Below are 11,533 nucleotides of genomic sequence, written 5' to 3' on the forward strand. Positions count from 1 at the left end.
GCTCTTGCTTGTCTTGCTATTCTCACCATGTGATACCCCGAGTCGCTGTAGAAAGTCACTACCAAGAAGAAAGCCTTTACCAGATGCATTCACTGGACTGTGGACCTCTCAGCCCCCAAAACTGTAAGAAATAAATTTCAATTTTTTATGATTACCCAGTTTCAAGTGCTCTTTTATAAGCAACAGAAATAGACTAATAGAGCCAAGCACTCACAACTCTTATATTAATAATTTCTTTTCCTTTCTTGTGGAAAACCAATGAAGTTAGAAAAGTGTGGCTGCTGTCTATTGTTCCTAACTGATATTAACATCAGTAATGGCCTCTTCTAAAAGACAAATTAAACAAAGAGAAAGAGCTGGGAACTGTTTTTACCTATTGTTGGTGAAATCGCAGATCCAAAAAATATGCTTGGTTGGTATTATTGAAATACCATTAAAAAAAACCCTCCCCATTGAATGCTTCAAAACTTAGGTGTTTGAATTAGTACTCAACGTTCTCCCAGCTCATCATTTATACCTGCAACAGGAGACAGCGCAAAAACTCTCCTGCTTTTAAGCAGGTGCCTAATCAAGCTCACAGAACTGAGATGTGTGTTTCAAACTAACCTCTCTTTGCTGCCAACGCAGAGTATCTTAAATTGCTCAGCCTATGGATAAAAGAAAAATCTCACCAGCGGGGTGCTGAAAAGTAACGTGGCCACACTAGAAAGTTGGTTGACATTCCCTTGGACTGAGAATAAAAAGGACAGTAAAAAATGTTTGATCTGAACTTTAGTCTCCACTTGCCACATCAAATCGATCAATGCCTCTTAAAAAGAAAAACTCTTTGGTGATTGAGGCAAGATTAAAAAATGATTTCTTTATTTTATGGGTTATCATTTTAGGTATATATATCTCATTTTCTCAAGTAATGTGTATAGTAAAAGAAGATCAGGGCATTTCTTGCATGTGTTTATCTTCCATGTCACTTACTGTGGGGATTTGTACTGTACTATTGCAGGCACGTAAATTATTGTGATAGAAGTTGCGGGTGCAAAGGGCACATTAGACCACTAAGTTGCACACCCAAATTCTGCGTTTAAATGCTTTATATGGGACCAAGATTAGTTCCCACAATGTGAGACTTGACTTTTACCTCTCAGTCCCTTGGCCTAGTAGAAAAAAGAAATAACCAGATATTAACATGATTCTCCCCTCCCCCACCCCACTCTTTGCACTTATACATCTGACTCCTGAGACTCATATGTTCAGTTGCTCAGGGGAAGAAAGCTTTGAGTAATTTTGAAGGTAAATTAGAAATTATCATGTGACTCTGAAATTAACATGTTATATTGTACTACTTCAGAAAAATCATTCTGAGGATGAAAAAATGCATTAAAATCTAAAGTTGGAAATGTCTGTGGTTAACCACATAATCTGAGTCTTCTAGTAAACAAACTATTTCCTCAGAGAAATGTAGTTTCTTTGGAAGGAGTCTGAACTTTCGAAGTCATTAATGTACCACTTAGCATTAAACTATAGTGATTTACAAAAGGCTGCCCAGAGAGGCCTGGGTTTTCCCAGGTTTCTGCAAAACACCTCAGATATTCCTGATAAGCAAGTAAATTGTCTGGAGAGTTTGGCTCACCATGCATGTCAATCCCAAATGTAATTTATGAAGCACCATTTTCTACTCAGTAGCTTAAATACTTCCACATAATTTTACTTAAATAATTCAAGAGATAAAAATTCAAAATTCATCTAGAACTCCAACCTTTTCCCACTTAATTTATGTTGTACGTCAGGGGTTGGCAAACTAAGCCCACAGAATAAATCTGTCCCACCATCTGTTTTGTAAATAATGTTTTATTAGAACATGGAAATGTCCATTCATTTATGTATTATTTGTGGCTGCCTTCACGCCACAATAGCACAGGTGAGTAGTGGTGATGGACATGGTATGGTCCACAAAGACATAAATATTTATATCTGGCTCTTTGCAGAAAGTTTGCCAATCACTGATGTGTATTATCAGATAAATTAGTAACAAACTTATCACTAAAGATATCACAGATTCTTTTAGCAATTACATAACCAAGGATACATGAAATCTATTTCATTAGAACAAAATCTTATTCCCAAAGAATTAAAAAAAAAAAACATTCTGCAGATTCAATGTTTGTGTCTCAGATTTCCTTCCCAGGAACTAATTCCCACTTTAAAAAAAATAGACATACACGTTCAAAAAGTGTTCTTTTATTATTTCTAGTAACATATATTGTATAAATACTCTATTCTTATACATTCTGCAGATTCAATGTTTGTGTCTCAGATTTCCTTCCCAGGAACTAATTCCCACTTTAAAAAAAATAGACATACACATTCAAAAAGTGTTCTTTTATTATTTCTAGTAACATATATTGTATAAATACTCTATTCTTATATGTAATTTTACAAAAGCGATATAACTTAAAAGTTTTATCATTAGAAATAAATGTATAAAAATAAATATGTTATTATAGGCATTTATTACAAACTATAATCCTTCTTAGAAGGAACACACAAACCAATACTTATAAAGTACATATAATTTATAGTAAGATATTTTACTATATACATATGGGAAAAGTCATGTTCTCTCTTATAGAAGAGCTAAACACATTCACCAGGATATGACTGTGGAACCAGCTGCTGGGGATGGACCTGCTACCCCTCAGTAGCCTCCCCACCATGAGACAGATGATCTCAATGTCCCCAAGCCCGTGGGACCTTGTTCTATACACTCCATTCTTGCTCTGGCATTACATCTTTCTTGTGTGGTTTTACTTTCTTGAGACACAAATCATTTCTTCACATCCAAATACAGGAGGAAAGTAGGCTTACACAGGAGGAAAGAAAGGTGGGAGGTACAAAGCTCATTGTCTCCTCTAGTATTTACCAGCACCTAATACTTTGCTGCTTCTTTTGCCTTTGTAGACTGAATGCACTTTTATAAATACATGGAATTGTTTTTTTCAGCAAAATGAATTACACAAATACTGAGATGGTACAAGAAGGTAAAGATAGAGCCATTTGAGTCATTTCACATTGCTGAGCCTTTATCTCATGCTGAACAAACTGAGCTCTTGGTAGAACAGATGTATAAACATTCTCTGAAACCACAGTTGCCATCAACAGTGCTGGTCAAAGATCTGATCTGTACTCCTTTCTCCCCTCAATGGTAGTGAGGTAAAGTAAGCCATGTCTTAAAGGAAATCTCACCTTTCTCCTGCTTTTTATTTCCCAACCCCATGATACAAAATATTTAATCAGTACCAGGAAACAGGGGTTGTATATTTCTTTTTCTGACAATTAAAAAAAAAAAAATCTTGTAACAGATGTAATAGAAGAAATAATAATAGTAATGCCCTGGGGCTTTATCATGCTATATCATTGATCAGAGGTTAATAATCCTCATTAACTACCCTATCAAATTTGTAACTGACAGGCTATTCTGGTGATCTAACTCCTTTCCTATCTACCTCCGCACTCCTACCTTGTCGTCATATCTCACTCACTGGTTACCAGGAAAATACACTGGATCCACCCAGCCTTCTTGATATCAGCACATCAGTCCTTCCTTGCTCTGACTTACTCTCAAAACTAACCCTGTTTAACTGCATTCTGCCATTGTGCAAAAGTCTATGTAATGTTTAGGTTTCTTTAAAGAATCACAGCTCTCATGAGACAACACTCCTCCATCGTGGGACAGACACTTCAAGGTTCTCTTTTTATAACCCTTCCCACAAGTCTTGGAACATGGCGACCAATCACCCAACTGCCAGTGGGGGCAAGGCAGGTCGGCACAAGGTCTGGTGCTGGCTGGCTTCACCTCCTTTGCACACTCTGAAGCAGGCTGTCCATTAATGTCTCTGCATTCTACCAGTCTTCTCTGCCAACCCAATCCACATGACTTGGAACATTCACCCCACTCTTCAATGACCCATTCTGAAAAAGTAGGGATAGCATTGAACGATTCCTTCTTCTTCTTCACAAAATAGGTGTATTTAATTTTTGGTCGAAGGGCATTGCCCACAGTAAGAACCTGGATGGTTAAGGGCTCTTTGAGAGGGCTAAAGCTGCGAATTCTTTCCAATGCTGCGGAAGAGCCACTGTATCTCAAGACAACACCTTTGTATGAAATGTCTTGCTCTAAAGTGGATAGAGTGAAGTTGCCATTAAGGATATAGGTACCATCGGCAGCTTTGATAGCAAGAAAGCTGCCATTGTTTCTAGATCCCCTCTGATTCCTCTGTTTCACTTCAATGTTTGTGGCTCCAGTTGGAATTGTGACAATATCGTGATATCCAGGTCTGTAGGCAAGAAAAATAGATACAAATGAATTTCTCAGTCATTTGGCTAATTAGATTACTTATCTTAAAACATGTTAATCATTTATACTGTATTTTTTTCCCAGATGTGTAAAAATTTACCTCTAAATTAGAAGATCACTGAGAGGATGCATTTTAAAACTTACTTTGCACTAGTAACTGATCCTGATATTTTCTTGCATGTAGATCCATTTCCTCCACAAATACCACATTTATCAAACTTCTTTTTGGAGTCTATGATGCGATCACAACCAGCTTTTACACACTGTCCTTGCACACAGACAGAGGTGGAATCTGGGCTACATGGAGTACCATCTACAACCTGAAAAAAGAACATGTATTTGGTGCTGCACGTTAATAAGATAAGATGATGCTATGATCTGTTCACTTTGGCTTTTTTTTTTTCAATAGTACATATAGACATCTGAAAAAGCTATAAATTTTTTGATTATTTGTTTATAAATCTATGTCCCCTCTAGCTAAGATCAATGAAAACAGACTTCTTCACCAATTTGTTTACTGCTGTATCCTCTGTTCCTACAATAATACCTGGCAATAGTAGGTACTTCATAAGTAACTTGTTGAATATTGAATCTGCGACTTGGGAGTGTTTCCATAGCCTATGGTGCTAATGACACATGATAATCTCAAACAAATTAAATTCCACTTTTTACCTCAGAGACAGATTTATCTCTTCAGCAAAACAGCAAAAGAAATGGTGCTTCTCCTAGTTCAATATAGGTCCTCAAACATAAGAATTGTCAATGCTTAGACTTTCATTTCAATAAGTCTATTTGCATATGCTAGTGCTAGTTATCCAGCAACCAGTACATTGGGACAAGCCTGAACTGTTTTTCAAAACACTGGTTGCTGTGTTAATATATAATTTATTTGACCATGAGTTGTATGTGAAACCTAGTTATACAGAGAAGCACTTGCTTTTTCAAAGGGCTTTTCTTTGTATGTAAAGGAGTAATAATAAGCACTTGTAAAAATCTTAAGTGCTGGATTTAAGCTTCATTCATAATCAAAAGCAACACAAAACTCAAAGCAGGCAGTTACCAATGCCCAAAGAAGAAAAGGAGTTTGAGTTTGAAATTGAATACATATTAATATATAAAAGAAAGAAAGCACATCAAAGGTTGCATGAAAAGGCAGCAAGCCAAGGCCTTGGTTCTTAGGCAAAAAATAAGTGTAAAAGTAACTACCTTGGGCTGTAAAACGAAGAAGTAGCCAATGCCTTTGGCTTGACAGATGAGCTTGCACCTGTCTTTTGGGGAGACGCCAGCATACTTGGGCATCCACTCCACTGCAGGCCCACTCCCAAAGGAAGCTTTGGAAAACTCGTTGTGTGCCTCACATTGTTCCTCTCTAAAGGTTTTTCCTGGAAAGAGAACGACATGATGACATTTTCAGTTTCCAACTTTTCACCGCCTGTTGTGGGCACATCTTTTCTACCCCATTTCTCAAAGCTGGAGTCCACTGCTACTTACCATTGTTATCTGGACAGTCCTCAATGTTACACGACCTATAGCGCACTCGTTTGCCTTCACAGTACTTCCCTCCGTTCTTTGGGACTGGGTTGTCACACTCCCTCATTGTATACTGCACTCCTCCACCACATGTCCTCGAACAGTCTCCCCAGGGTCCCCAGTGCCCCCAGCTTCCATGAACAGGAGTCTAAACGGTGAAACAAACCATCAGCGTTAGAATCCTTTAAAGAGAACTTTTAGGAAAAAAAGAAAAAAATATGGAACAAAGAACCAATTCTAACAATAAGCTATTTTGCATCCCTGCCAAGAGGATGCAGATGGGGTGTAACTTGGTACTGAATCTTTCAGCCTCACTTTGTTCCTTTCAATTATGAATTTTGAAAAGGAGCTTAAATGTGTTTTGGTAGAGAAACTCACATCAAAATGCTTCTTGTCAGTCTTGTTCACACACTTGCCGTTGACACACCATTTCACTTCTCCACAGCTGGTGCCGTCTCCCCAAGGAAAGAGTTTGGTTTGGCACACCAGCACCCCGCCAGAGGTACCAGTGCACCACAAGGTGGTGCACGTGCTGGCTGCATCGGGGCAGTGTTTGGACTCCTCCCCAAATGTAAACTGGCACTGCCGATTGGCATCGTACAAGGTGCCAGGGAGATCGGATGGGAGCTGTATGGGATTCTGGGGCTTGTCCATCAAACATTCCCCTGCAAAGGAAATGCCAACCAATATTAATAAACAGTTAATAAAAGCATGCAGGTGGTAGATAACTATTTCAGAAAATATTTATCATATGAGATAATTTACAGCAAACTGATGTGAAAACTGTAGAGGTTTGGGAGAAAATGCCAGAGAGATTTAGATTATCATTAAGATATCTTCAATGGGGTATTTCTGTACTAACAATGACAAGAAATTAATGTTGTGCTAAAAATGTGAATGAACAGACTTTGGGAGCTACTCTGCCAGAAGTGCTATCATTTATTGGGAATTAAGATCTCAACAGTTATGATCTTGACAAGGAAAAGTAATTCCAAAGGAAGGAAAATAAAAAGAACAAAAAAGAAAGAAGAGCTTTAACCAGAACCTTACGCATGGAAAGATGGATGCCATGTAGAAAGAGTAACTCGAGTGTCTTACCATGACCATTATCCAGAAATGACGTAATCATGTAGGCACTACAGGGAGACCATGGCTGGCTGCGGTCCAAATTGGAAAGCATTGAGGCCATCATGTGGGAATCCCGGTTCACAACATTAAGGCTGGCACACTGCTTTGCATCATCATGTGGCATGTTAAAAACATGGCCTAGGAAGCAATCCAAAACCCACATTAAAATATAGGTCATTTGCAGCATTTTTTTTTTTCCCCAAACAGGGATTCACTTGTCTCCAAGTGATAGTTCTAGAGTAAAAAAACATATTTAGGAGACAATGTATTTTGGAGACAATGTCTACTTTTCACAGAATGTAAACAAACGTGTAAATTTCCAAATGTCCATAACTCCTATTATTTTATTTATTGTAATAAAGATGACCATGTTTGAAATAGTGGAAAATATTTTCCACAGTTTCTAAGAAGCACTGGTACCTAAAAGAGCAATATAACCTGCAGACTCTTCCTCTTAATTAGTTTATTGTTTCATTAATTTGAATTCTTGAATTGGGCTTAACTCCTACTCTGAAAGAGACTTACCTAATTCATGGGCTGTGGTGAAGGCAGCTTGTAAACCATCATCTTCTATAACCGAGCAGCTTCTGCTAGGATCACACACAGTTCCAACATCAGCCATCCCAAGAGTGTCACATGTCTGGGCCCCACATAGGTCCTACAAGGATAAAAGGTGCATCCTTATTAATAAGGACAGCATGAACTTTGGGATTTAACTTTTTGGCAGGGTGTGTTCTGGAGCATTTACATTCATTATTGTTAAGCTAGGAGGCCTTCATGTGACTTTAACCAAGATTATTCCTAACGCTTTTAAAAAAGAACTGTGAAACTCAAGGTTTTAAAATTATAGTAGAAATAATTAAGCTAGACCAAAGAAGCCAATTAAAAAAAAAAATTAAGTGTGAACACATTGGTGAAATGCCTTTTATACATATATTTGGTACAATGCAGATTCCTAAGAGAACAATATCATAACTGGTACTATTTTCCTCTCACCTGTCTGGTGAAAAGAATCGCTGTGTCATAGTGCTCTGCATCCCGGTCACTGGGTGGGTTGTGCTGCTTTTGCCAGTTGCAGAAGTTCCGCAGAGTGAGGGCAGCATTGGAGGTCACTTCTGGCCCCTTCTGTTCCTCATAGATGACCAAAATCTTCACCACTACCAGGCTAACTGAATTCCGAATGCTGGGGTGTTTGTACAACCTGGCTGCCACGGAGAACAAGGTAAGAAGGTAGTGCTTTAGACCACTGCCATGGAACTCTGCCATCGACTGGTCCGCCACAAGCATAGTTTCCACATAGCGGGGGCTAGACACAAATCGCTTCTTTCTTATGCTTCTAGTTCCTGTAAAGAAACAAGAAAGATAGTTTGCTCATGAACGGCCTATCCAAAAATATTTACCTTCAGAGAATATATAAGGAAAGCCTAACTAGTCAAAGCAAATAAAACAAAAATATACCCAGAACAACAATAATAAAAATATTTACATCTCTTTTTACTGAAAATGTTATTTTTAAAGTTTTCTCCTATGCTTTAAATAAAAAGGAGAATGTGCTCCTCTGAGTGGTCAGGCTATTTTGTGCATGTGCGTGTGTGTGACCAGAATTTCTTTTGTCCTCTTTGAAATCTTGCAATCTGAACAAGGCAGTATTCATACCATGCTACCCGGCTGTAGTAAAAGCTTGGAGCAAGGGCAGCAGGCAGAGGCCCTGAGTCACTCTTTCACAGGCCAGGACTCAAATCCTGAATGAGATCATCCGGCTCCACGTGGAAGGCCTAGGGCAGGGCTGGGGCTGCTGCCAAGGGGCCGGGCCTGAAGGAATCTCAGTCCGCATTGCTCCACTCTCTCTCGCTCTCATTCCAGGGGTCCCTGGGGTGCTCTGCTCTTGCCAATTCCGGGCACAAGGACCACCCACTCTGACCAGCAGCCTACTGCCCCACTCCCGCTGCCCCAGGGAAATAACTTCCTGCCTAGAACCACAGTTGATTATTTGGAAAAGAGCCCTCCAACTCTTGACTGAGACCCAAGTTCCAGGGAAGTCCTAAGCTGAGCTGTGACGATGTAACTGTTCCCAGGAGCAGACGAGCAGGGGGAAGAGGGAGAATTCTAAAACAAGACACCAAGTAGAAAAAAACGCAACAAAGCGATGGAACGAAAAGAACTGGACAGTAAGCACTGTACACAACAGAGTCCAGAGAAGGCGCCGAGGAAAGATCAGAGGTGGCTAACATTCAACAGTGCTGGAGAGCGGAGTTATGGCCGCGAGAGGGAGTGCAAACTAGGAGGCTGGCTGGAAGGCGGGGAGGCGGGGCAAGCTGGGCAAAGACCTCCCAAGCAGGTTCTGCAGAGGGGCCCCGCCGCCACCAGCCTGTCGGGGTCAGCCTCTTAAAGTGGGGAAGTGGACAGAAGCTCGCAGAACACAGATCGCGGCGCAGCAGCCCTGGCTCGCGGCCACATTCCCAGAGATCATCATCGCTCCTTCGCCCTCTCCGTCTCCGCCCTCCTCTGAGCGCAGGCTGCACGCACAGGCAGCGTTACAAAACTCAGCGCGACGTTGCAACCCGGCCAAAGAGCACACGCAAAATCGTTAAAAAGGAATTAACGGAATGGAAGGAAGTCGCATACGCTCACACTCAACTAAGGTGGGAGGAGTTGAATTACAAACTCTCCCTTCCCGGTCGAAACGCTTCCCCTTAGTCTGCAGAAAATCGTTGATTTGTCTGTCCTTTCTTGGTTATTCACTATTCGGGCAAGTGGAATGAAGTTTTTTAGCAGGATTTGATTAGCTTAGTTCACTCTCAAGTCGCGTCGGAGAGAGAAAGTGAGGAGAGGGGGATGAATGGAGAGACAAGTGAGAGCAACTCCTCTACCTGTTGGTTGTCCGGCGTGTTGCGGCGCCCGGTCCCGAGGCGGCCACTGCGCCCCGGCGTCCTCGCTCTCGGGCCCCGGGCCCCTCACCGGTAGGGTCTCTTCGTCCATGACCCCGCACTTGGCGCCGCCGCCCCGCCGCCTCCGCCGCAGGAGATGGAACTGTGGCCTCGCTGGCGGCTCCTCCCCGGCGGCGGTGGGGACCAGGCGTTCGGTGGCGGCAGCGGGCGCAGGCTGGATGAAGTACTCCTCGCCTTGCAGGTAGAAGGCACCGCGCACGCCCTGGCAGAGGCTGAGGGCGGCGGCCGAGCTGGGGTCGCCATTCACGGTGCCAGAGTAAAAGCAGTGCGCCAGGTCGCCGGCGGAGTCTGCATGCAGCGGCTCGGGCCCGGGTCTGCGCCCCACGGTCTGGAGCGTGAAGCCGGGTGCCAGGAAGCCGCGGTCGGGTTGCAGCTCCAGGTGCAGCAGCCGGCCAAAGGCGTCCAGGCGGAGGCGCGTGGTCCCGTGTCCTGGGGCGCGTTCCAGCTCCGGCAGCACCAGCTCCTCGTCCTCCTCGGCGGGGCGCCCGAGCGCACCCGGCACTGCCAGCAGCGCTGTGGCCGCGGCTAGCAGAAGCAGTAGCAGCAGCGTGGGCGCGGGCTGAGAGCTCCGAGCCCGCGCCGTGTCCCCCATTTCGCCGTCCGCTGTGTACCTTCGGGACCTCGCGAGGACCGCAGGCTGCATTGGAGCCCCGGGAGACACCGCGCGCCTCAGCACACCAAGCGAGGGAGCTTTTGTTTGGGTCGGAAGAGCAGAGCCTCACCGGCCTCGCTCTGGATTGTTGAATTTAGCGATTACTATTACGCTTTGAAAGTGCGCGCTGAGCTGGCTACCGCCGAAGCTCCCGGAGTCACTTTAGAGGAGGCGCTGCAGTTCTGTAAGGCACGCGGAAAGTTTTTCTTCCAGCGCAGAGTTGGAGGCACCGCGCGGAGGGCGCCGGAGGAGTGGCTGCTGCGGGGGCAAGAAGCGCTCTGGGGCGCCTCCGGGGCTGGGGGCCACGCGACAATCGGCGCCTGCCGCCCCTCTTCGGCCTCCGCCTCCGCCGCGGAGCTGCTCACGCTGAGCAGGGCTCTGTCCTCTCCGCCCGGCTGCGTGCCCTGGCTTTGCAACGGCCCCTGGCTCGGACAGCGAGTGCAAGGTTCGGGCAGCCCGGGCCGCACTTTTATAGTCCCCGAAAGCACCCCCCGCGCCTTCCTCCTCCCTCTTGGCCGCCTTTCCATCCCAAAGACACCGCCCCCTGAGCTCAGTGGTGCTAAACCGCGCTCAGCGCCGCGGGCCCGGCGGGGGAGGGGGCAGCCTCCGCGCTGGCTCCACGCCAGTGCTAGTCAATCCGGGGGCGGAAGAAGCTAGTCAATCCAGGGGCGCTGTGAACTGTTTGCATGACTAGGGCTGCTCCGGGAGGAAGGTTCTCCCTTCCGCCGCACCTTTCCCCCGCCGGCTTCCTGGACCACCCTCCCTTCCCGCAGCCCCTGCGGTGCGGTAACGCAGTTCCCGCACTGGGCTGCAGTTCCCAGGAGTTAAGGTCGGGGTGGAGAGCTGAGTCCCTTTTCCAAGGTTTCCCTGCCCCGGAGCTGCCCCAAGCTGCTCTGTTTCCCCCCCCCCCCCCCCCCCCCCCCC

General features: G+C 44.4%; 1 protein-coding gene across 1 annotated transcript; it reads right to left on the minus strand.

Annotated features, from left to right (window-relative positions):
- Positions 1-2,357: 2,357 nt before the first annotated feature.
- On the minus strand, positions 2,358-11,051 carry ADAMTS1 (ADAM metallopeptidase with thrombospondin type 1 motif, 1). Its single transcript, XM_008591360.1, has 9 exons — positions 9,880-11,051; positions 8,006-8,352; positions 7,535-7,667; positions 6,980-7,147; positions 6,260-6,546; positions 5,843-6,029; positions 5,558-5,733; positions 4,496-4,671; positions 2,358-4,331 (listed from the first exon to the last, which is right to left on the minus strand). Exons 1-9 carry the CDS (start codon positions 10,598-10,600, stop codon positions 3,632-3,634), a joined length of 2,895 nt encoding a protein of 964 aa, XP_008589582.1. The 5' UTR covers positions 10,601-11,051; the 3' UTR covers positions 2,358-3,631.
- Positions 11,052-11,533: the final 482 nt, after the last annotated feature.

Source organism: Galeopterus variegatus, unplaced genomic scaffold (assembly GCF_000696425.1).
Source record: "Galeopterus variegatus unplaced genomic scaffold, G_variegatus-3.0.2 Scaffold6864, whole genome shotgun sequence".
Classification (NCBI taxonomy): domain Eukaryota; kingdom Metazoa; phylum Chordata; class Mammalia; order Dermoptera; family Cynocephalidae; genus Galeopterus; species Galeopterus variegatus.

Excerpts from the sequence above, each read along its gene's own strand:
- ADAMTS1 (XM_008591360.1), bottom strand. The coding sequence starts at position 10,600 with ATGCAGCCTGCGGTCCTCGCGAGGTCCCGAAGGTACACAGCGGACGGC. Across the intron at positions 6,030-6,259 it reads CTGACAAGAAGCATTTTGAT|ACTCCTGTTCATGGAAGCTG; the intron begins GTGAGTTTCTCT and ends TTCACCGTTTAG. Across the intron at positions 5,734-5,842 it reads GGACTGTCCAGATAACAATG|GAAAAACCTTTAGAGAGGAA; the intron begins GTAAGTAGCAGT and ends TTCTCTTTCCAG.